The sequence below is a fragment of the Pleurodeles waltl genome, chromosome 1_2, assembly GCF_031143425.1.
Source record: "Pleurodeles waltl isolate 20211129_DDA chromosome 1_2, aPleWal1.hap1.20221129, whole genome shotgun sequence".
NCBI lineage: Eukaryota > Metazoa > Chordata > Amphibia > Caudata > Salamandridae > Pleurodeles > Pleurodeles waltl.
Genome location: NC_090437.1, coordinates 1232170781 through 1232194759, shown reverse-complemented (window position 1 = coordinate 1232194759; position 23979 = coordinate 1232170781). Strand labels below are relative to the sequence as shown.

At 43.3% G+C, this 23979-nt stretch overlaps 1 protein-coding gene across 2 annotated transcripts in view; it reads right to left on the bottom strand.

Annotated features, from left to right (window-relative positions):
- The window catches only part of RMND5A (required for meiotic nuclear division 5 homolog A), a 371570-nt gene extending 348009 nt beyond the window's left edge, over positions 1–23561 (bottom strand). The window contains exon 1 of one of the 2 annotated variants that reach the window (XM_069204434.1): positions 22876–23561. In XM_069204434.1, coding sequence (XP_069060535.1) covers positions 22876–23113 — 238 coding nt within the window. In that variant the 5' untranslated portion in view covers positions 23114–23561. The remainder of the gene's footprint in view (positions 1–22875) is intronic. The other variant, XM_069204441.1, reaches the window with a different exon arrangement.
- Positions 23562–23979: the final 418 nt, after the last annotated feature.

Sequence of the window (23979 nt, the reverse complement as noted above, 5' to 3'; positions counted from 1 at the left end):
CGTGTAATTCTCCCTTAATTTCTGCCCATTTTGCTGGCACTGGAACTCTGTGCATTTTACACCTTCTAAGCAGGAATAAACTGCATGCACTTTTTTAAACATGGTTAGATTATTCAATCAATAGGGATTTGTAGAGCGTTATCACCCATGAGAGTATCCAGATGCCTGAGTTAATATATTTACTCTGCCTAGAAGACCTTAGTACATGGTTCAGAAATTACATCCAAGGCCTGGAAGTTAGATGCCACCTGTGAACTGTAGGACTTATTCTGCCATCTACAGAGTGGGACAGTAAAACATGGCTTCAAGCCTAGCCTGTGCAGCCTGACTGGGGTAGCCTTAAAACCTACTGCCATGCCTGTCAAAATATCCATTATTACAATCAGGAAACACTGCTTTTAATTTTAATGTCACCCCACAGTACACTTTGTTATCCACAAGGTAAGAATTGTGAAATTTAAGTTGGAATGGTCCACTAGTCACTAGCCCAGTCACTGACATGGCAATACCTGGATCCTAAAAAATAAATTGTTCAGCTTGAGGGAGCGTAGCACCTATACTCAAAATTAACATGAAATGTTTATGAACGAATGCATAATAATGCCGCATAGAAAATGTATTAATGTGTTATTGCTAAACACGCGCTTGAAATGTGCCCACGGGGAGTGGCCACCAATGCATACAATGATCAATGAAGCCGACTAATAATGAAATAACAATACGTTTAATGTATAGTTTTACACTAATATTAAGAGTTATATGTTAAAGTTTTGCTAATAAATCATTAGGTCTTAGTTAGCATGAGCCGAGGCCTAGCTGCCCGGTTTCATATTAAATGTGTTTTTCTAACGTGCAGTGTGCTGACTTGCTGAAGGCCATGTACTCGTAATTTTCTAAAGCTAAAGGATGAGTGTAACCGTGGTAGAGCCGTTCTCATGAAATTCGACTTACTAGAAGAAACATTTTTGCTGAATTCAACACTGTAGACTAGTTACAGGTACAAGGTCGCCTGAACCGGTACAGACAATGGACCTACTGACTGAAGATGCGAGAGGACCACAAGAGTATAAAATCATACCGGACATTCTGCCCGCTGGAGACGTCAATCATAAGAACCAATAAACTACGTGAGAACTGTTATGGGGTGACAAAATTTGATACGAACACTGTAAACCCATTGGATGAAGATAGAGGGGTGCCAACCCTATCCAATCAGAGATTAGGGGACTGTACAACGGAAAAGGGGTAAAAACCTTTGACACGAGGAGCCATTAGGGAGATGACATTGCGAACTTTTGTTATGACCCAGACACTTTGTCACTCTGCATAGAGACTTTGCTGTTTGGTTCTTCAAACCAAACTTGCCTGTTATATACTTTTCCTCCTTATGAGGGAAGTGTCCCTTTTTTACCCATCTTGCTGAATTCCCTGGCTGATGGCGAATCAACTGATGTCCTGAGGATGAAGACTGCATCTGTATGCTGACCCATTACGGAGGGTAACTATATGATGATTAAATTGTAATTGTCCTATTGCCTTTCCTTTCTAGGTACCAACTGCTTCTTTTGACAGAGACCATAGTTAGATGTTTTCCAAATTGGTGTTACCAAATTGTTTTGCATGAAGCACAACATGCCAATGCTAATTCGAGGTTAGTTAAGGGGTTCACTAAAGCGGACGAAAATAGACAAATGACTGGTTCAATGCTTTGTTGAATAATGCTCTAATGATACTCTGCTAAGGATAACCTGTGTTGACGTCGTGCTATGTTCTAATGTTTGTGATCTTTGCTTTGATTAAATCTTATTCGAGTTGCCATATTATGACAATGCTGATGTGTTTCATGATTTTGAGACTAAAACTTGCTAGTCGAATTGTTATCAATAGGGAATAAACATCACAAAATCATACTAAACTGGTGTGGTTATTCATGACTGAAAGGTCATGGTGGTTTCCGAGTCTAATTGATGACGTTATTGACTTGTTGATTGACATGTTGATTAGTTATCTCATCCTAAGGTTCTTCAATCAGGGTCAAAAGATTCATTGGCCTAAAACGAGTCCCAAAGAGAGTAAAATAACCAGAAAGGGACGCGTTAGCAAGCTCATTAGCGAAGGTAAGTTTTTAATAAATATTTAGGAGAAATAACTTGTAGAAAGTTACCTCTTCCTTGCAGCTGCCCAGCCAGTGCTCAATTTTAACGAGGTGCAAAAACTGCTCCGAGATCAGAAAAATGGGCTAGGTCTGGTGAAGAAGAACAAAGTGTGGGCACTTGACACCTATTTGCTGCGGAAGACAGTTAGGGTGGGCTTAGGAACATCATTCATTCAAATGAAATAGGGGCTGAACCCTGTCCATTCACAGTTTTGTGTAAAGGGAGACCTGGAGAAGGGAAAATCATTATTCCCAAGGCCCACACCAGCCAGGCTGGTACCAAACCCATTAGGAGATATTCTACCTGAAAACTGGAGTGGACAGCTCATTTCCCTAGCCACACCTCAGGATGGATACAAGGGCAATGCACATGGAGGGAAGGGTTCCTCTAGCTTGGATTTTAGACATGAGGTGCACTATGGGATTGTTCTCAGCAGAGCAAACAGGATATGCTGAAACAGTAAGACTGTTGCACCCGGAGAACTTTCCCCGAGCTGTTATAAAGTGTCTAGGAGTCACCACCTCACTAGCTTGTAGCAACCATGAATATGCCACCCCAAGGAGGCCACCTTCTGGAAATGTGGAAGATCAGAGGAGGCCTGGGCCTGTTGTCTATGACCTGAGAGAAGACCTGAAGGACTGGACCCGTTTCATTACTGCACAATGTTGTCATCAATTATGTAATTTCAGATGATGCGCCGATGTCATAAATGGGGCCACAGAACATGTCATGAGTGATGCAATATGTAAGGTAATTAGCAATGCATGGCAAAGGCTCGACTTCTAGTTACTTTAGACAAAGTGTTATAGTGACTATAGATAATTATAACTGATGAATTTCAGTGGTTTTGTTTGTTTATGAAGGTATGTTTGTTTATGAAGGTATGTTTTTACTGGCATTCACACCTAACTGTAACATCCCTTTAACATTTGTTGGTTTTTTTCACTGAATTTCTAAGGCTTTTTGTTTTTTTAATATAAAATAAGCAATTACAATTCCTAACTATAACTTCACTTTAACCCTACCACAAGTAAAGCTAACCCACCAAAGCTTCCTGTGTCAAACCCCTTGCAGAAAATCAACCCCATACTGCACACAGCCTTTGGCCGTGCACGGCATGAAGTTGGCTGTAGTACCCGACCTGCAGCCAGGCTCTGCTTCCAGTCCCTTTTAAGCAGCCAACCCCACGCCATGCAGAGTCTTCTGGCAAGCACAACGTGCAGTTGGTCTTGTAGGTCCTGGCCACACTCAGACTTATTGACTTTGTCAAAGGGTCACAACATCAAAATATAAAACATGATCCTATTGCCTTTTGCAATAAGTGAGCATATCAAAATATACATCAGATCCATCATCTTTTTCCAAAAATCACCAATGGTTTTAATCTATTGTACATTTCAGAAATTCACACAAAGTCTCATTTCTTGTTTTGACATTTTTTTAGACCCAAAAAATCCAATAATAAAAAACACACAGAGCTCCAGCTAGGAGTGCTTTTAAAAATATAGTAAATTGTCCTCGGGTAATGGATTTAATGACCCAGAAGACAATTTTTTCCCCCAAATGTTGCTGGGGTCTGCTACACCTCTTGTAGCCACCCACAACATTAAGAAATGTTTGGTGGTGCCCCTACCCTCTTTAAAAAACCCACCAACCTAAAAAAAAAAAATGAAATATGAAAATAGCCCTGGCAGGGCATTATGGGGTGCTCTTGCTCTTTCATGAAGCCTTTATTAAAAATGAGCTGCTCTGGATGCTCATTTATTAATTTGTGTTCTTGTTTTATATTTTAATGTGTATCAGTGCTCACCTCGGACACCCACATCTTATTTTACTTGTGAGGGCGAGAGGTGGGGGCCTCAGCCAGCTCCCCATCCCAGGGGCCTACAATGTTGGTCTGTTGTGGGCACGGGGTATGGCCCCAGGGCACCTGCAGCCCCAGTGTGGTCCCTTTGTGGGAGACAGACACTTCAGGACTCGAAAAATCTATTCGAGCACTCGCTATGGCAAGTTTTATTTTATGAAGTGGAGCTATTTGTAGATCCTACTAGTCCCTTCTGGCAAGTGGACAAAGAACAGGTGTTCTGTTCAGTCAGAAACTGAATTAGCTATTAAGATGCCTTTAAATCTTATTTCTTGTCACATTTGCTCTGTGTTCAGAAAGAGAGGTAAAATGTCAGTTTGTCTTCTTGCAATGCAAATACAAAATCCTGAAACTCTGCAGTCACAAGGAAAAGTAAGGTGAGCTGTCTGACCTATGTGAAATGAAAAGCTGCTGGTATCATGCTTTTCTAACACACAACATTTAAATAACTAAGTCAACTTTACAAACATTTCAAAATATATTTCAGTGGGGTAGTGTGGTAGAATAGGGTAGAGATGTGCTCGATAGATTGCAGTGGAGTTTGGAGTGGGGTGAACTGGAATAAAGTAGGGTAAATTGGAGTGGATTTGGGGAAATTGCTGTGGGTTGGACTGAGGTACATCGGAGTGGAATGGATTGGAGTGTGGTGGATTATAGTGGAGTGGGGTAGGCTGGGGTAGACAGGAACATACTGGGGTAGATTTGAGTGGAGAGCAGTAGACTGTAGTGGAGTTGAGTGGGGTGTGAATGACTGGGTTATATTGAGTAGAGTGGCTTTGTGTGGAGTATGCATGGTGTGGTAGCACACTGCAAAGTGTGCAAATGTCATCACCTAGTGTATTGATGTGTTTTGATCCTATTCAAATAGGTTTCCACAACACTTCAGAATTAAAAAGAAAACATTTCATTTGTACTAATTCTGATATATTTTGACACATCGGCACAGTTTTTTTTTCTAGCACACTATAACAAAAAATTAACATTAGTTCTTGTCTTACGTGGGTACTCAGAAATATTGTCACATAAATTCCCTCACTATGGAGTCAGAGAAAGAAAAATAAACACCAAGCTCCCTGAAAGAGAAAGCCTGACATCTGACCTCTGTCTAAATGCACCGCAAATGTGACAAGATAAATAAGCATTTGCAAAGCATGGGTCTAGGTTTGCTCGAGTTAGAGCTATTAACGTTATAAATTCATAACTGGACTTTCCATGGCACATAAATTGAAAATGAAAAGTAAAACAGTTGACATAAGCAAGTCAATTCAATGTGCCACGGCCGCCCTGAGTGTGGGCACGAAAGAGAGATACAAAAGGAAAAAGAAGTTTGCTTGCAGTCAAATGTACTGTCAAACGTGCAATTATCCATGTAACAGGGTTGATGGCCAAGGCGGTAACAAAACAGCCCCAAGGAGGGACAAACAAAGCATTTACCAATGATAAAGGATTTTTGAAAGGCAAGCCCCTGAACGAGGGATAGTGATGGGCATGCGGTGGATGTGGTTAAAAGCCCACAGATAGATTACAACACGTCAGAGCGCTTGCACGATCTACCTTAAAAAAATAAATAAAAAATAAAAGGATTTTACGACTTGTTTACAGAAAGAAAGTTCATGGAAGAATGCAGCAAACACAGTTTTTGACAAATAAAGCCAGCAAATAGAAAGCCAGAAAGTATGAGTTACAAACCACAAAGCCAGTGGTAATCAACAAGCATAATGCAATTCTCTGAAAGTCTCCAAGAGGTCTTTCGCGCTGCGCTGTCACCTAAAAAAAGAGCTCAGCAGCCAAGGGGTTAAATGCTATAAATGAGTCACAACCTATAACCAACCCCTTACTACAAAACTGTGTTCATTCTTGAACACTAGGTAAACTACTTTCTGACTGGGTGCCCTTTAGTGAATTATCCTACAACAAACAAGACAGTTTAAAAAAAAAAAATGCTAGGCTTTGGGAAACATGAAGCCAAACAGAATCTGCTTAACATTCACCTGATCCACACAAGACTGCAGCCTTTACAAGCTCTTTGGGTTCTCAAAATAAATACCCATGTCTTTCAGCTGACATTTTTAGAACATGTTTGAGCTCTTTATAAACAGCACCCTGACACAACTTTTTTGTATTCTCTGACAATTTCAGGCTCATGTCATCAATCCCCTAATGAGTGTTTTACAGTAGATTTAGTGCGCGAAGATAAAATGCATACAGTAGAGCCAGAATGTAAGAATCTGTTAGCCACAAAGCAAACGTTCTTTGTCTCTCAATGGCTGACTTGCTCAAACTCAGTCATTCAGAGCACAGTATCGCTGCTATAAAACAAGTCAAGTAAGAAGGGGGAAAAAAAGAGCAGTCCCTTTCATTAGGCTTCACACATTGCTATACTTAGTCAATCTATGCTAGACATGTTTGAACTCACTTCGCCTTTAAACTACTGACAACAGAGCGCTATCAAGGGTAGAACTACCCTTATGTGAACAAGCAACACTAATTATACACCCTAAACCACTACTAACTTCATGTTTAACTAGGCAAAATAAAACGGCTTATATTTTTTAGATTTAGCCTACATGCACGGATGTCCCAGGTCTTACTTAAGTAAACAAAACATAGTTGCCAGCTTGAGATGTGCAAACCTTTTTTTCTTAAAAATATATATTCACACAGGCATTTCAAAGAAAGTTGTCAGCTTCATACACTCCACTCAAATGCAAACTTCGGTCAAGATTCGTCATGAAAACTGTAGTGCAAGAATAGGAATTGAGTTTAGGGAGGCTTCTATTTTCAAGCCTGCAAAATATAATGAACGTTGCGTCTCATTCTGCGAAATAGGTGTGAAATCTCTTATATACTCTAATAGATTTTCACTTTCACTCCATGTAAAGGTCTTCTCGGGGAAAGGTCTTCATACCCAGTGCTACAAAGAACTACACAGCAGGTGAACACAAGGAACCAACTGTTAAATATGATGGCATGCGCTGGGGTTCAAGTTTGGCCTACCAAGGGAAAGTTTTCAACAGGTTGGTGGTTGGAGAAAATGAGTAGTGTATAACTGATTACCCCATAGTGCATCCCTATCGACTGGTCACCCTGACTATCAGCACAGCCATCAAACAATCAAATATATCTAGAGCACACTACTCACTCATAGGGTCTCAAGGCCCTAAGGTGTGTGTCCTCAGAGATCAGTTGAAGAGCCAGTTCTTGTGGTCCTTCCTAAACTGAGGCAGCAATGGCAACTGTCTGAGGTGAGGAGGTAAGGTGTTCCAACCCTTTGCTGGCAGGTATGTGAAAGATCTTCCTACAGCTGAGGTCTTTATGCGGGGTACATTGGTGAGCGAATGCTGGGACAAGCGGAGAGGTCTGGAAGGGGAGTACCAGGTAAGGGTTGGTTGAGCTAGCTGGGTCCGCTGTTGTGGAGTGCTCTGTAGGCGTGTACAAGGAGTTTGAAGTTGATCCAATTCTCAACGGTAAGCCAGGTGTTCTGTGATGTGTTCTCGGCAGGGGATGTTTAGAACGAGTCTGGTGGCAGAGTTCTGAATTTGTTGCAGCTTGCTCAGATTCTGCTTATAGGTTCCGGCATAGAGGGCGCTGCCGTGGTCAAGACTGCTCATGGTTAAGGTGTGTGTCACGGTTTATCGGCAGTCAGTTGGTACCTATCGGAAGATCTTCCGTAGTAGTCGGAGGGTGTGGAAGCAGGTGGAGGCGACGGAGTTGACCTGTCTGGTCATGGTGAGCTGTGAGTCAAGGATGACGCTGAGGTTTCGTGCGTGGTCTGTGGGGGTAGGGTGCCTGCCGAGTGTTGAGGGCCACTGGGAGTCGTCCCAGGCTGAGGAGGAAGGTCCAAGGATGAAGATCTCGGTTTTGTCGGAGTTCAGCTTAAAGCAGCTCTCCCTCATCCAGGTGGCGACTGCTTCCATCCAGTCCCTGAAGTTCTTCTTAGCTGTTGAGGGGTTCTCGGTCAAGGAGATGATCAGCTTGGTGTCAGCAGTGTAGGAGACTATGTCATACCATAGTAATAGGGGCGAGTGGGATCATGTAGATGTTGAACAGCGTGGGGCTCAGCCATGATCCTTGGGGTACTTCACAGATGATGTCTGTAGGTTCTGACAGGTGTGTCAGGAGCCTGACTTTCGGTGCTCTGCCTGTCAGGAAGGAGTGTATTCATGGAAGGGCCTTGCCGCGTATACCTGCTGCGTGGAGTCTGGCACATAGGGTGCGGTGAGACGCTGTATCGAAGTCGGCTGAAAGATCAAGTAGGAGGAGGGCTGCTGTTTGTCCACAGTCGAGGAGGGAGCGGATTTCATCTATGGTGGCGGGCAGTGCAGTTTCAGTGCTGCGGTTAGTTTTGAATCCTGATTGGGAGGTATCCAGGATGATGTTGTTCTCGATGTGTTGGCGCAGCTGAATGTTGATTGCTTTCTCAGCGACCTTAGCTAGATGGGGCGATAGTTCTTGAGATCCGTTGGGTCAGCTGTGGTTTTCTTCAGAAGTGGTCAGATCTCTACGTGCTTGCTGTGTTCGGGGTAGGTTGCTGACTCTAGGGAGCAGTTGATGGTCTTGCGGAGTTTAGGCACGATCGAGGCGCTGGCCTGTTGAAGATGTAGTGGGGGCAGGGGTCGGTAGGTGCCCCAGAGTGGATACTGCTCATGATTGAGTGGGTCTCATCTGTCGTGAGGGGGGTACAGCCGTGCAGGAGTCATGGGGGTTCATAGGAGATTGGCAGGGGTGTTGGTGAGTTGTTGGAAAGTCTTGGGGTCCGAAGCTGTAGAAGATGTCACCCACCTGCTCAATCACAAGTGCTGCAACCACGGACCCTCATTGTGATCTTGACCTAACCCAACTCTAAATGCCCAACTCACAACACTGGAACTTGTTTAACCTAACTCATCGTGGCATACACCGTTGATATCTGACTGACCATCTATTGATTTTCTTTCTGCCCCACCCATGATTTTTCTTCAACCCAAACTCTAAACAGCCTTCCGCCTGTCCGTAGTTTCTTTATCTGTATTTCTGCTCCTTGATCACCCCACTAGCCGAAACTACAGCCTAACTTCCAATTTATTCCCAACATCCACAAAGGCACATCATGTGCCCCAAGGCAGATGTGTGTTCATTAACCACCAAATTCTGTAACCTTTCACCTGGTCCTCAACTATTTCATAACCCTTCCCACAACCTATCTTCTGAGCCAAATCATGTTGTGATCCCTACCTTCAAGCTTTACCCTGTAAAATTAATGAAACAACATCCCTTCGGCCTACCGGTGAACCATCACCCATGATCATCATTTGCCATACCTTCAATCGTCCCTTGCAAGCTCTTTCCAAACATACATAGTAATGTATGTCATCCACTCGCCATCAACAGCCTTAATATACAGTTTGCTCCACAACTCATCTAAAATGACATTAGTTCTGCAGAATCGATCTCCAGCAATGTTCAATCTTGCTCAGAAGCACTGCTACTAGCACCCATTCGCAGCCACTCACCTTCATTAACCTGTGACAAAAGACCTTGCTCTACATCTATCATTTAATAAGACACATTCCCTCTTCCCTCATGTCTGTGATACTTATACTCCCCTTTCAAGTCAATCAACAGCTGGTCTTTCCAAGTGAAACTTCTGAGCCATTGTTTCTCAATACAATCCATTGTTATTGACACACAACTCAAATGAATAATGTACATGTCTGTCAACAATTCTAGCACATAAAAGACATGGACATTTAAAGTGAAATTAAAAGCTAATTCTAGGCTTTTAGAATATCACAGGTCACTTTGCATAAGGTTCTGCAAAAAGCTAAAACTAAACACATTGATAATGGCCTATTTTTTTTTTTTTACTGTTTCTGGAGTACACCAAAGTGCATCATGCAACCAATCAGACCCAGTTTAAACATGCTACAGATAGATACGTGTTTTGTAATGCCAATTTATAAAACTAACTGCAGATGCCAGGCTACGGACCACCAACGAACCAGTCCAATAGAAAAATTGTGTATTCCTTTAGCACACCCTTCCATACATATAGAATGCACTTTAGAAAGAATGATGAGAAAATGGCATAAGGAAAAATAGTTCGGTGATAGTCAAACTTGGAAACAAAATCTGCTTGCTTCCGTTTTCCCCAGTGTAAAGTTGCAATTATTCCAAGTTTAAAAAATTGGGCAAAATCAATACTACTCTACAGATAACTGGAACAAAGTTTCTTAGAATAGTTGTATATATGCTTAGTTTTCAAGTACAACTTTGTTTGTACATCAGAATGTTATTTTCTGATCAAAACTTCCCAAGCCACAGACCCTTAAATTCTGTCTTAGGAACGGAATTCACATAGAACTCTGAGTTTTAGCAACAGAGAAAAATAAAATACATTACAGCACTACCATACATTTCCAGAAAAGTACCACTCTACAAATGCTTGATCAAACACAAATAAACGTCCTCTAACGGAACTAAGGAGTAATAGTCTCTTGCAGTCTTATTCCACTCTGCCACTGTTGTAAAGGTGAACTGGTCACAAAGTAAAAGAATGATCATGTTGCAGTTAGCAGAGCTACCCCTACTCCACTCAGACTGTCCGCCTTACAGTTACTCCATAGTGTTCAACCTGTGTCCATAAAAATCTGCATTGCATAGTTTCGGTACTGGGCAAAAGTAACTAAAAATTGCTTCTTACATATTATGAAAAAATGACTCAGTAATGGGACTACACACCACAGGTAAGCACCCTGCAGAAAACCATTGACATCTCTAGAAAGAAAAAAGACTTGATTGAGGAAGTTTAAAGTTTAAAAGAAGAATTGGGATGTACAGCTTTCTAAGAATAAAAAGTAAATTCAGCACACCGAGAGCACTTCAGTTAATCAGCTGATTATTAAGTACTAAGACTCTACCTACTGTTATTGGATTTGTCCCTCTCAAACAAAGACAAGGTGCTTCAGGTGATAATTCTTCCTCAGCTGTAATGTTACGTCCAGAAGACGCTGAAATAGCATGATTGGGGAAGAGAACTGTCTTTGCAAATCTGGGATGTCAAAGTCTGGAACATGTATGGTGACCTTTTAAGTAATTTCAAAGCTGAAAGTAATTTCTAGAAAAAATACATCTGTTAACACTTTTAAATTCAACTCTCTGTAAAAAGTTGGTTACCCTAGTAGGTTGCACAGATTTATTAACCACTATTTCTCTAAATAGGTGGTACAGAAGGATCACACATTTTTGATACCATGGTTCACGCTATGAAAGCAACTTGATTGCTAAGAACTTGCAGGGATGTACAGACTGATATCACGTTAGGTTGTATACTAGAATCCTTTGGCATACCCCCTTCCCCAACCACACGTCACTCAAGTCTCAAGGTTTAACATGCATGAGCCTTAGAGCATACAGTGCTCATGGCTATCAAAATCCACAATCTTGGATTTAAACATCTTGCGCCTTTTAAGGTTAGGTTTTCAGAACTCAGTGGATACTCTGAGGCGGCCTAAGCAGCCACATATAAGGTTATGCTAATGCGGGATACACCCGTTAAAGCAGGAGTGTAGCCCAGGCACCAAAAATACATTTTAATCGCTGTTTAATTATACATAACACCCTCTTGCAAATTACACCCCTATTTTCATTACAGGCTAAAATGACGAGCATTTGCAATGCAATAGGTCTCGCATTTGCTTAAGTTAGAGCTACCGGCATTGTAAATTCGTAACTTTATTTTTCTTGTCACATAAATGTCAACCCTGCTTCGTAATTTTGTCTTTTCCTGCCATACAATTCCAGTGGTCCTGCATATAACTAGAGCACTTCCATTTGCCTTCTTCCTCTATCTGCAGCACAAAATAAATATGTTGCCATTTAGCATCCTAATTTGAATCTGCCATGCTAATTCTAAAAGAATACCACTTTAACCTCTTAGCTGCTGGGCCTTTCCCCCCCCCCCAGTGCTGGGCCCTTTTTTGGCTATTTGGGGTAGTTCGCGCTTAGGCCTTCATAACTTTTTGTCCACATAAGCTATCCACGCCAAATTTGCATCCTTTTTTTTCCAACATCCTAGGGATTCTAATGGTACCCAGAGTTTGTGGTTTCTCCTGGAGGAGACCAACAAAATAGCCAAAATACAATGAAGATTTAGTTTTTCCCAAAAAATTGGAAAAAAGGTCTGCCGAAGAAGGCTTCTGTTTTTTTCCCTGTAAATGCCATCAACAAAAGGGTTTCTGGTGCTGAAATCACTATCTTCCCACCTTTCAGGAACGGGCAGACTTGAATCAGAAAACCACATTTTTTCAACACAAATTTGGCATTTTACTGGGACATACCCCATTTTTACTATTTTTGGTGCTTTCAGCCTCCTTCCAGTTAGTGACAGGAATGGATGTGAAACCAATGCTGGATCCCGGAAAGCTAAACATTTCTGAAAACTAGACAAAATTCTGAATTCAGCAAGGGGTCATTTGTGTAAATCCTACAAGGTTTTCCTACAGAAAATAACAGCTGAAATGAACAAATATTGAAATTGAGCTGAAAACAACAGCCATTTTTCTTTATGTTTTACTCTGTAACTTTTTCCTGCGATGTCAGATTTCTGAAAGCAATATACCGTTTTGTCTGCTGGACTCTTCTGGTTGCGGGGATATAAAAGGCTTGTAGGTTCATCAAGAACCCTAGGTACCCAGAGCCAATAAATGAGCTGCACCCTGCAGTTGGTTTTCATTCTATACTGGGTATATAGCAATTCATTTGCTGAAATATGAAGAGTGAAAAATAGGTATCAAGAAAACCTTTGCATTTCCAAAATGGGCTCAAGATAAGGTTTTGAGGAGCAGTGGTTATTTGCACATCTCTGAATTCCGAGGTGCCCATACTAGCATGTGAATTGCAGGACATTTCTCAAATAGACGTCTTTTTTACACACTCTCTTATATTTGGAAGGAAAAAAATGTAGAGAAAGATAAGGGGCAATAACACTTATTTTGCTATTCTATGTTCCCCCAAGTCTCCCGATAAAAATGATACCTCACTTGTGTGGGTAGGCCTAGCGCCCGCGACAGGAAATGCCCCAAAACACAACGTGAACACATCACATTTTTTCATAGAAAACAGTGCCTACCTGTGGATTTTGGCCTCTAGCTCAGCCGGCACCTGGGGAAACCTAGCAAACCAGCGCATTTTTGAAAACTAGAAACCCAGGGGAATCCAAGATGAGGTGACTTGTGGGGCTCTGACCAGGTTCTGTTACCCAGAATCCTTTACAAACCTCAAAATGTGGCTGAAATAACACGTTTTCCTCACATTTCTGTGACAGAAAGTTCTGGAATCTGAGAGGAGCCACAAATTTCCTTCCACCCAGCGTTCCCCCAAGTCTCCCGATAAATATGATACCTCACTTGTGTGGGTAGGCCTGGTGCCCGCGACAGGAATGGATCACACAACGGTCAATGTTGGTCCTTACGTGAGGCACCTGTTGACCCTGGGGTGATCCATTACTGACGCAGGCACTAGGTGTAGGCACTCAAGTGGGGTAGTGTTTTTATCAGGACAGGTGAGGAGTCAGTGGGTGGTAAGAATTTTGTGGATCCCAGCATATTCCTGTAGTTTGTGTGACAGAAATGCAAGAAAAATAGAGTTTTTATTCAACATTTCAGCTTTGCAGGGTATTCTGGGTAAGAAAACTTTGGGGAATCCACACAAGTCACACCTCTGTGGACTCCCCCGAATGTCTAGTTTCCAGAAATGTTTGGGTTTAGTGTGTTTCTCTATATGGCCGCCGAATCCAGGACCAAAAACACAGGTGCCTGCCTTACAAAACCAGTTTGTTTTGCCATAGATAATTTTGATGTCTCCACAATACGATTTGGGTGGTGGAATTTGGGGCTGAACTAAATTGGGGAGCTCCCAAGAGAGCACTCTCTCTCTCTATCTGCTTGCCACCGCATTCACCTGCTCTCTGGGTTGTGCTAACCCACTATTACCCAGTTGCACAAACAGCTTGCGAAGGGACAGCAGGACTGTCCTCATCACCTCCCTCATAATGTACTGGAAGAGGAGTTATCGAATGGGACTCCTCCGACTGAAAAAATCACTCCCAGAGTCTGCGCCATTGTCCTATCTCTCAGATGCGGTCTCAGTATCTGATGTCTCAGTCTCTGATCCTATGTCAGAGCGGTCCTCTATAACCCAAGTGCAGGCAGCAGTCATCCATCAAGATGCCATCTCTGCTATTGGCTAAACTGTTGCTCTAAAACACTAGCCTATGTAGACAGTCACAAAATCGATGGTGTGTGTGAGATACGTGCAACAGTAGAGGCCACCTTACCTGCGCTTCTTCCCTCAATTAGCACGTTCTTTCAAGACACTCAAAAAACACCTTGTCACATACCATTCATCACAGTCTTTAGCACCTCCTGCGCCCAGTCCAACAATCATTATTGGTGCTCCCACTTCCTCCTCCTCGGATTCCCTCATTAATACCCAGCAAAAGTGCCCTTCATCTCTCCATAGCCGCCCTCCACCCGCACATACATTTCATTGGTATTATAGCGCAGATAATGGCTGACTTTACTAATGTACTCAGCTATTTACATAAAATACAGATTTGCTCTTTGCAGTAGGCACATAAACCTTCTGCGCTTCTTTATGGCACTAAAACTGCCACTAGACAAGTCTGACCCGTTTCCCCCCCAGGGAAACCACACACATATTGACAAAAGTGATCTATATATGACAGCCAACCACCTGAAACTCAACTCAAGCAAAACCGAAATAATCCTCTTTGGCCCACACAAAAAAACCTGGGACCCCTCATGGTGGCCCACCACGCTAGGCCCTGCACCCACCCCCGCCAACCACACACGCAACCTCGGCATCATCCTAGACTCCTCCCTCTCGATGACCCAACAAATCAACGCTCTCACCTCCTCATGCTTCAACACACTCCGTATACTGAAAAAAACATTCAAATGGATCCCCACAGAGACCAGAAAAACTGTCACTCACGCACTCCTCAGCAGCAGACTTGATTACAGAAACGCCCTCTACGCCGGCACCACTCTAAAACTCAAGCGCAAACTACACGCATCCAGAACTCAGCAGCACGACTCATCCTCGACCTCCCCCGACACGAACACATCTCTCCACACCTCAAATCCCTCCACTGGCTCCCCATTGACAAAAGGATCACCTTCAAGATCCTCATCCTCGCACACAGATCACTCCATAACACAGGCCCTGCCTACCTCAACGAGAGTCACCTTCCACACCCCCACACGAAAACTCCGCTCAGCTGACCTCTCTCTCGCCTCTGTCCCACGCATCAAACACACCACCACCGGAGGCAGATCCTTCTCCTACCTTGCACCCAAAACCTGGAACGCCCTCCCAACCCACCTTCGCAAGACCCAAAACCTACTTCTTTTCAGGAAGGGCATCAAAACCTGGCTTTTCGAACAGTGAACCTCTCAGCCCCTTTCCCTCCCCCCGTCCCCCCCCCAGCGCCTTGAGACCCTCACAGGTGAGTAGCGCGCTTTATAAATCTCTTTGATTGATTGATATATATAGATCTAAAACTATATATATATATATATATATATATATATATATATATATATATATATATATATATATATATATATATATATACACACACACACAGATATATCTATAGATATATCCATGTACATAGATATATCTATATATATATAGATCTATTTTTTTTGTTGTTGTATAGTTTCCCTGGGGGCCAAAATATCCTCCAGGGAAACCCTACAACATCTAAAAAAATATTGCCCCCACAGGGGGTCGCCCTGCCACGGGTTGACCCTCTGTCCTTTTATTTTATTTTATTTATTTATTTTTTTTTTAAAGAAAAAAAAATCCCCTGGGGGGGCACCTACCTTTTTTTTTTTTTTTTTAAATATGCCCGGGGGGGGGGGTGACTTCCCCCCCCCCCCAGGGAAATCCCTGGCGTCTAGTGGTGTTTCCTGGCCCCCGATCGCAGCACAGCTGCGATCGGGGGACAGGAAACACTTTCAGAAGGCCTCGTAAGAAAGGGGAGACTCTCCCCTTTCTTATTCTTATGAGGCCTTCCCGAACGTGGGGAAGGCCGTTTTCCCCATCGAAGCAGGAAGCGGCCGCAAGGCTGCTTCCTGCTTCGATGGGGAAAACAACTTTGTAACGTCAGCGCGACTCGCGCGCGCTGACGTCACAAAGGGGCGGGTGGGGGGCGCAGCTGTGCTGCGATCGGGGGCCAGGAAACACTTTCAGGAAGGCCTCATAAGAAAGGGGAGACTCTCCCCTTTCTTACGAGGCCTTCCTGAACGTGGGGAAGGCCGTTTTCCCCATTGAAGCAGGAAGCGGCCGATGAGGAAAACAACTTTGTAACGTCAGCGCGCCGGGTGGGGGGGAGACACGGAAGCTTCCGTGTCTCCTGGGGAAAGAAAAAATAAATAAATAAATCCTCGGGTGCAACGCACCCGAGGATTTATTAACACCCTCCCTGGTGTCGGCCACTGGTCGTGACCGGCACCAGGGAGGTAGTGCGGGCATCGGCCAGTGGCCATCGCCCGCATTGAAGGGGTTAAGCACCGCACCATCAGGGTTGCTGGCTGGCTAACACAATCCCTTAAAAAAAGACACAAGCAGGCCATAGAGGAGAAATAAACTAGAGGGTCACCCAAACATATCAAGAATGTTCAAATAGTCAAAGTGTAATAAGAATGTTAAGTTAGCCTGAATTATGGTCATAATTGGAATAAGGAGATATTATTAAAACATATACATTTATCTTATAAACCTTTATCAGAAATAAAGTTTTGGCATTAGACTGCGATGCTCGAAACAGCCCCTAGAGGCCACCATAACAAAAATATAATTTGTAAGAAACATGGTCATGTAACCATATTGTTAGCCCTTAGAGGGGATAGCCCCATGGAAAAAAAAACAGTAATGCAGTGTAACCATATACTTAGCCCCAGAGGGTGTTTTTAGGGCTATCAGGCCTACTGCAGTGATATTACAAACAAGATCTTCAAAACAAAACTTCTCCCAGCTGTAAAACAAAAGTTGTAGCCATGTGAGAGCTTAGACACTGAATGGAGGGAGGAGTGGTTATTTTGGGGTCCCCATTAACCTAGTGTGGGGACCCAGAGATGATGTAGACGGAAGGAGTTTTTTTTAAAGGTGGCCCCATTGTCCTAGGACAAGCTGAGTTATGAGCAAAAATGTTACGTAAACGTAATTCCCAGTAAAGCATCACAGGGCGAGTTTTTGTGCTGTAAATATTATAGTATGTTGACTGCAATGCTCAGAATAGCCCCTAGAGGACGCCACAATACAAATAGCATTTGGAAGAAACATTGTCATGTAACCATACAGTCTTCCCTTAGAGAGCATAACCACATGAAAAAAGAATGGGAGAAAGTAGCCCGCCAACACGACTTCAACATCATCTCCTACGCTGACGACACCCAGCTCATCCTCTCCCTCACCAAGGACCCGCGCACCGCCAAGTCCAACCTCCACGAGGGAATGAAGGCCGTCGCCGAATGGATGAGAAACAGCCGCCTGAAACTGAACTCAGACAAGACGGAGGTCCTCATCCTCGGACCCAACCCCTCTGCCTGGGACGACTCCTGGTGGCCAACATCTCTAGGAACCCCACCAACTCCGACCGACCACGCACGCAACCTGGGCTTCATCCTCAACTCCTCCCTCTCCATGTCAAAACAGGTCAACGCAATCTCCTCCTCCTGCTACAACACTCTCCGCATGCTCCGCGGGATCTACAAGTGGATCCCGACAGAAACAAGAAAAACAGAGACACAAGCCCTCATCCGCAGCAGGCTAGACTACGGCAACGCACTCTACACAGGCATCCCGGCCAAACACCTACGACGCCTCCAACGCATCCAAAACGCCTCCGCCCGACTGATCCTCAACGTACCCCACCGCAGCCACATCACACCCCACTTGAGAGACCTTCACTGGCTCCCCGTTGACAAGAGGATCACATTCAAGCTCCTTACCCACGCACACAAGGCACTCCACAACGCCTGACCTGCTTACCTCAACACAGACTCAGCTTCTACACCCCCACCCGACAGCTCCGCTCCGCAGACCTCACCCTCGCCGCCGTCCCCCGCATCCATCGAAAGACATCCGGCGGCAGATCCTTCTCCTACCTCACCGCCAAGACATGGAACACTCTCCCAACCAACCTACGACAGACCCAGGACCTACTCACCTTCAGAAGACTCCTCAAGACCTGGCTCTTCAACCAGTAGCAGCTATCCCCCCCCCCCCCCCCCGGCGCCTTGAAACCCTAACGGGTATGTAGTGCGCTCTATAAATATGTTGATTGATTGATTAACCACATGAAAAAAGAATGGGAGAAAGTAATGCCGTGTACCATATATTTAGCCACAATAGAGCATAGTGCATTACACATTTTCAAGGCGAACAGGAAAATTGCAATATTACTACAAACAAGGCCCATAAAACATAACTTATCCCAGCTGTAAAATAAAAGTTCCAGCCACAAGAAAGCTTAAAAAGATAATGAATGGTGAGAGGGGTTATTATTTTGGGGTTCCCACTGACCTAGTGTGGGGACCCAAATATGATATAGAGAGAAAGAGCACATTGTGGACAATGTTTTTATCTAAAGTAATACCCTGCAAAGCATTATGGGGCAAGTTTCCGTACCACGAATATTTTAATATGTTTATATGACTGTAATGCTTAGAACAGCCCCTAGAGGACACTACAATGAAAATACCATTTGCAAGAAACATGGTCATATAACCATATAGTTAGCCTTTATAGGGCATAACCACACAAAAATAAAATGCCAATAAATATTGCAGTGTAACCATACATTTAGCCCCTAAAGTTACATATATTAAGGGGTAACAGCCCTATAACAACGATATTACAAACAAGGACCTTAAAACAAGCTATTCCCAGCTGTAAAACAAATGTTCCAGCCACGAGAGAGCTTAGACATTGAATGGTGTGAGGGGTTATTTTGGGGTCCCCACTAACCTAGATAAGAGCATGTTGTGAACGTTTTGGCGGTGGTCCCATTGTCCTAGGACTACCACAGGCTGAGTTATGAACAAAAATGTTTTGTAAAGTAATGCCCTGAAAAGCATTAAGGGGTTGAGTTTTACAGAGTGTAGTGAATATTGTAGTATCGGCATTTTGGTTTTACGTAAAGCATTTACCAATTTCAAGTGTTTTAAGATGAGAGCCAAAATAAATGACTAAGGTTAGGTAACTGTGAGCAATGTGACCAGCGCCCAATACTGCTGATAGAGTTCACAATGTTGTGCCGTGTTCGCACTATGAGCGCCATGTCTGCCAAGCAGCATGAAGGGGAGAGACAAAAGAAATAGTTTGCTCATGCAGAAGTATATCGACAATCGTGCAATAATCCATGTAACAGGAGCAGTCTGCCAGGTGTGAGAAACACAGTCTCAAAGTGGGACAAATGTAAAGCATTTACCACCCACAAGTGATTTTTGAATGGCAAACCCACGAACGAGTGCAAGTGATGGGCATGAGGTGGGAATGGTTAAAAGCCCACAATACTTACAACAGGTCAAAGCGCTTGCACGCGCGGCCTAAAAAGTGACATTACAATAAAATGCATGAACTATGTACATTCAAAGAACGACTGAATTTCTGAATGTATCCTAATGTGCAACCAGTGTCTTTGAATGAGAATTAGTCAAAGTGATTCAAATCTCAAGACTTTTATGCTAAGCATTAAAAATATGTAGTTCAGGAATGCTATCACTTTACTGCTAAGGAGTTGTTTGGGGAGTAAAGGGGAGGGCTACAGAGTTGTCACCTTCTAGTGCAATATAAGCACTGAATAAAAATCTGAGTTATTAGGTTCAAAAGCCCTCCAGCATTGAAGCACAGTAGTTTCGTACATCAAAGCTCAAAGAACACATGGCTTAAAATCCACTTTTCTACACTATTCTAGGGACTCATGGCTTCATTGTTATTATTAGAGTGTGTGGTTATGGATTAGAAATCTAAGCACTCTTGCACCCACAACAATTTAACTTCTAGTGTATGAGGACTTACAAGCCGAGGGATCCATCAATCGATTGACAGTTTTACAGGATATGAGTCATGTGGTATTAAAGATGAAAACCATAGAATATTAAAGCTCATTAGCTGAAGTGCTATATATTTCATTTATTCAGTTTTATACAATGCTGTGCAATACCTCACGGCTAATGCGCAAGTTAAAATTTAGGGACTAGCAGACATCCAAGTGATTACAAGGCATGGCTTCTATCCAGTATTTTTATCATGCCACCATGATAAAGGCTAATATAAACAATTACAATTTTAAGAGGTTGCTAAAGCACAGATAGTTGTTTTCTGTCCTTGGGCCTCATTGCTTTATCATAAGATCATAAGAGCTTAAAACCACTGGGGCTATACAAGTTTTTGCTTTAAAGAGCAAGCAGCATTCTTTTATAGGGCTTTTTTGGTTTGAAGTGGTCCAGAAATCTCAAAGACCTCACGCCACATATTTTTGGTTATCTGGCCTTTAAGGCTTACAGCACACTATGTGATATTGCTGGCTTAAAGGGTATGAAGTCTCAAAGTGCAAGTATTTCAATTCTTAGAAGCCCAATGGTCTTGAAGGTCAAGGATCTAACAACTTGAAAGCACAGATGCCTAAAAATCTCTGGTGATCAGGGATGTGGAATTCCTACAGCCTGGCTCCGAGGACATATTGTTTTGAGGCGACTAGTTTCCATGTCTATTTTGTCCTTGGGACAAGATGCTGAACCCCCTGCAGCACAAACAAGTTGGCTGTCAATTTAGAGAACCACAATATGGAGCAGGGAAGGTAATTGTCTGCAGCTGTGGTAATACTTGTGTCCATGGTAATGCTGTTTGAACTTGTATTTATGGTTCATTAATGCTAAGCCTTTATTGTTAGGGTGATCACTCGAAATAAATGTTGAAAGCTCGGACTGAACTACTTACAATGGTTCCAATAATTTTTTAAAAAATGTGTACACATTTGCAAAGTTTTACAACAGGATGCTATGTATAATGCTCCCAGAATACTCCGATTAGATGCAAATATTTACAGAAGCTTAAAAGCAAGAGTGGTAATTATTTGTTCGCAAAATAAAATGTTCACAAAAAAAAAATGCAGGTAAGAAAAAAAACAGTTTTGCTAAACCACTGTGAAATGTAGGTACTTTTTTTGAAGCATCATTTAGTAAAATGTGGTGAGGCCTGCTAGTATTTCAAAAAAATATTCATAATGGAAAGCCAGTGTAACCAGTTTCAACACGATTATGGGAAATATGGATATAAACAAGCACTGGCAAAGCCAGTAGGTCCGGCCTTGGTGGTCAGTCTTTTGGTTTTGTCAATGTGTTTTTTGTTTTGATATGGCTTTTATGAAACTTAATTGCAGGAGGTGCCAGGGCCCCAACATTGTAACAAATATTAGCTAAAGGCAAAATAATTGTGTGGCCCCGAAAATCACATATTGCCAAATTAGGTCCTGGCACTGAGCAAAGCTAATTGGTGTGCTGATCTGATCCTTGTGAAACCCCAGAGTGCGGTCATTCATAGTGAAGCCAATCAATAGATAGAGAGAGAGACAGAGATAAATGTAATAAAAAACAAAAGGTCGTGGTTAACATCAGACCTGTTTAGGGGCCACATTTTTATTTTAAATCACAAAAGTGCACCCATGGTATAGGTCTGTATTAATGCAGATTTATGTATATCATGAAGCACAAGAATTTACAAAAGTAAAATATAGAAACGATACTCCTAGAACAGATTTGTGAACTCTATTTTAGCACAAGAAGTTTGCATGTGTAGATTCGCTGAAGCAAAAATCTATTGAGTGTTTTTAAGTTCACTTTCCCTTTAACCAACCCGCAAAGAAGTTTTACTACTGACCCTTGTCAGGGGTATACTCAGTACGAGGAATATTTAGATAACTGGTGAAAACCCATAAAACATGCAAGCTAGTAGGTTGGCATGGACTGAAAAAGGCCTTCCAACCCTACAACTATCGCTTACCGCTACCTCTAGACCCAGTATTCAACTCTGCGGAAAGGTGGCAAAATATGGAAATTGCTAGTAATTAAGCCTACTATAGTATTATCTCTGGCATAATCAGAGAGGGTATTATCAGAGCTCTTATATAATTGGATTGCTACCATGCTGTGCCGCCAAACTACATCGCAACAAAGGAACAAATAGATGTTTTCTTACAGGACAAGTAGATTTAGGAAGAAACCTGTCCCACCGTAAAGGAGCTTTTTTAGTAACTTCCACACTCCTGGGTGATTCATGGCTGTCAAGTCTTGGAGTTAACCAAGTGCTTTATTACTAAACAGTTCAGGGAAACAATCTTTCAGCCGTAAGACTATGCAATCAGAGAACTCGTCATCGACTTGTACAAAAGGCGGAAGTCTCTTGTTTTTATAGGACTTTTGTTTCACGGCTTAAAGCCTCGTCAAAATATTCTGTTTTTATATCTGGGGAGCCAAGTGATCTATTACTCGGGTTGGCTAACAGCTTTAGAAACAGAAAGTCTCTTAGGGAGGATCTTTAAAGTCGGACGTCTCATCAATTTAAGTTGACTCCTGTCTCACTGATTTATATTTAGGCGCTTTAAACCTGAATATCAATGGCTGTAAGACGGGAGACCCCAGGCTTTAAGTCACTTGTAGGTACGAGGCTCTTGGGGTGCAGATTGCCGAGCTCGAGACTTGGGCCTTAAGGGCTCCGGGTTCTCGGAGCTCCGGGATGGGGGAGACGGTGGGGTCGCGGCGGCGGCGCGCAGGCGGCTCTCACTGGCTGTTTGAAGGATCTCCCGGCGGAGACCGCTCGTGTAGTCGATGAGCTCCTCCAGACTCCGCTCGCTGTGCTGTCCGTAGCCCGAAAACTTGTGCAGCACCTTCTCCAGCTCCCGCTCCACCGTCACGCACTGGTCCATGGCGGGCTCGGGCGGCGGCGCGGGGGTCGGTGCCAGCGCCGTGCCCGGGACCTCGCAGGGGCTCTCGCACTCTCCCTGCGCCTCTCTATGGCTCATACGTGTTTCGGGCTTCTCTGTGGGGCACGCGGGGGAAAGAGTGGGGCCTCGCGTGGTGGGGGCAGGGGGTCTCGCGCGCACTCTCTGGCGACGAGCCTCTCGCGTGGGGCCTGTGTCTCTCGCGCGCTCCCCGATTAAAACTGTCTCGCGCTTGCCGTAACTGGGCTACAAAGCTGCCGCCGACTACTGTCGTGTTATTGTTTTCACAGATGGGAGATGGGGCGGAGCTCCAAGTTGACCTGTTTCGCTTGGACAAAACCATTCTGGCGTCCTGTAGGGTGAGAACCGGATTTGTAGAAAGAAAAGAATAGGCTTGGAGTTGCCTGGGGAAGCTGAAATCTGAACCTTAAATAACACAGAAGCGGAAGAGAGCCATGGTTCGTTTTTTTCCACGTACAATACTGCACAATTGTGAACTACTGTGCCATAGTCCACAAACTCCACACCCACGGAAGCACGGCCTTCAAAGCAGTCCTCGTGAACTCGCTAGCTTCTATATCCGGGTTAAATGTAGTCTGCGTAACGTATTTGAACTGTTGTCACGAAATGTCAAATTTGCTCGTTGTCGAGAATGAAAGTTTCGATTCCATTTTACAGTGGCTAACATAATGTATGACTTTTTTTCAGTTCAATACAATAGCGGCCGTTTCCAAGTTCACTCGTCTGATATAAAAGAGAGCAGTCGTTTTTCCCCAGCAACCAGGAAAAAAGTTAACAATAAAGTGGGCATATAGTCGACCAATCAGTATTCGATGTCAACATAAGCCTTTACCGACCCCTCCTCCGGCGTGAAGCTTCCATTTCCATCTAATACTGTTCCCATTGTTCGTTTTTCTCATCCCTACCCTGAGGTAAATAAATGTAAC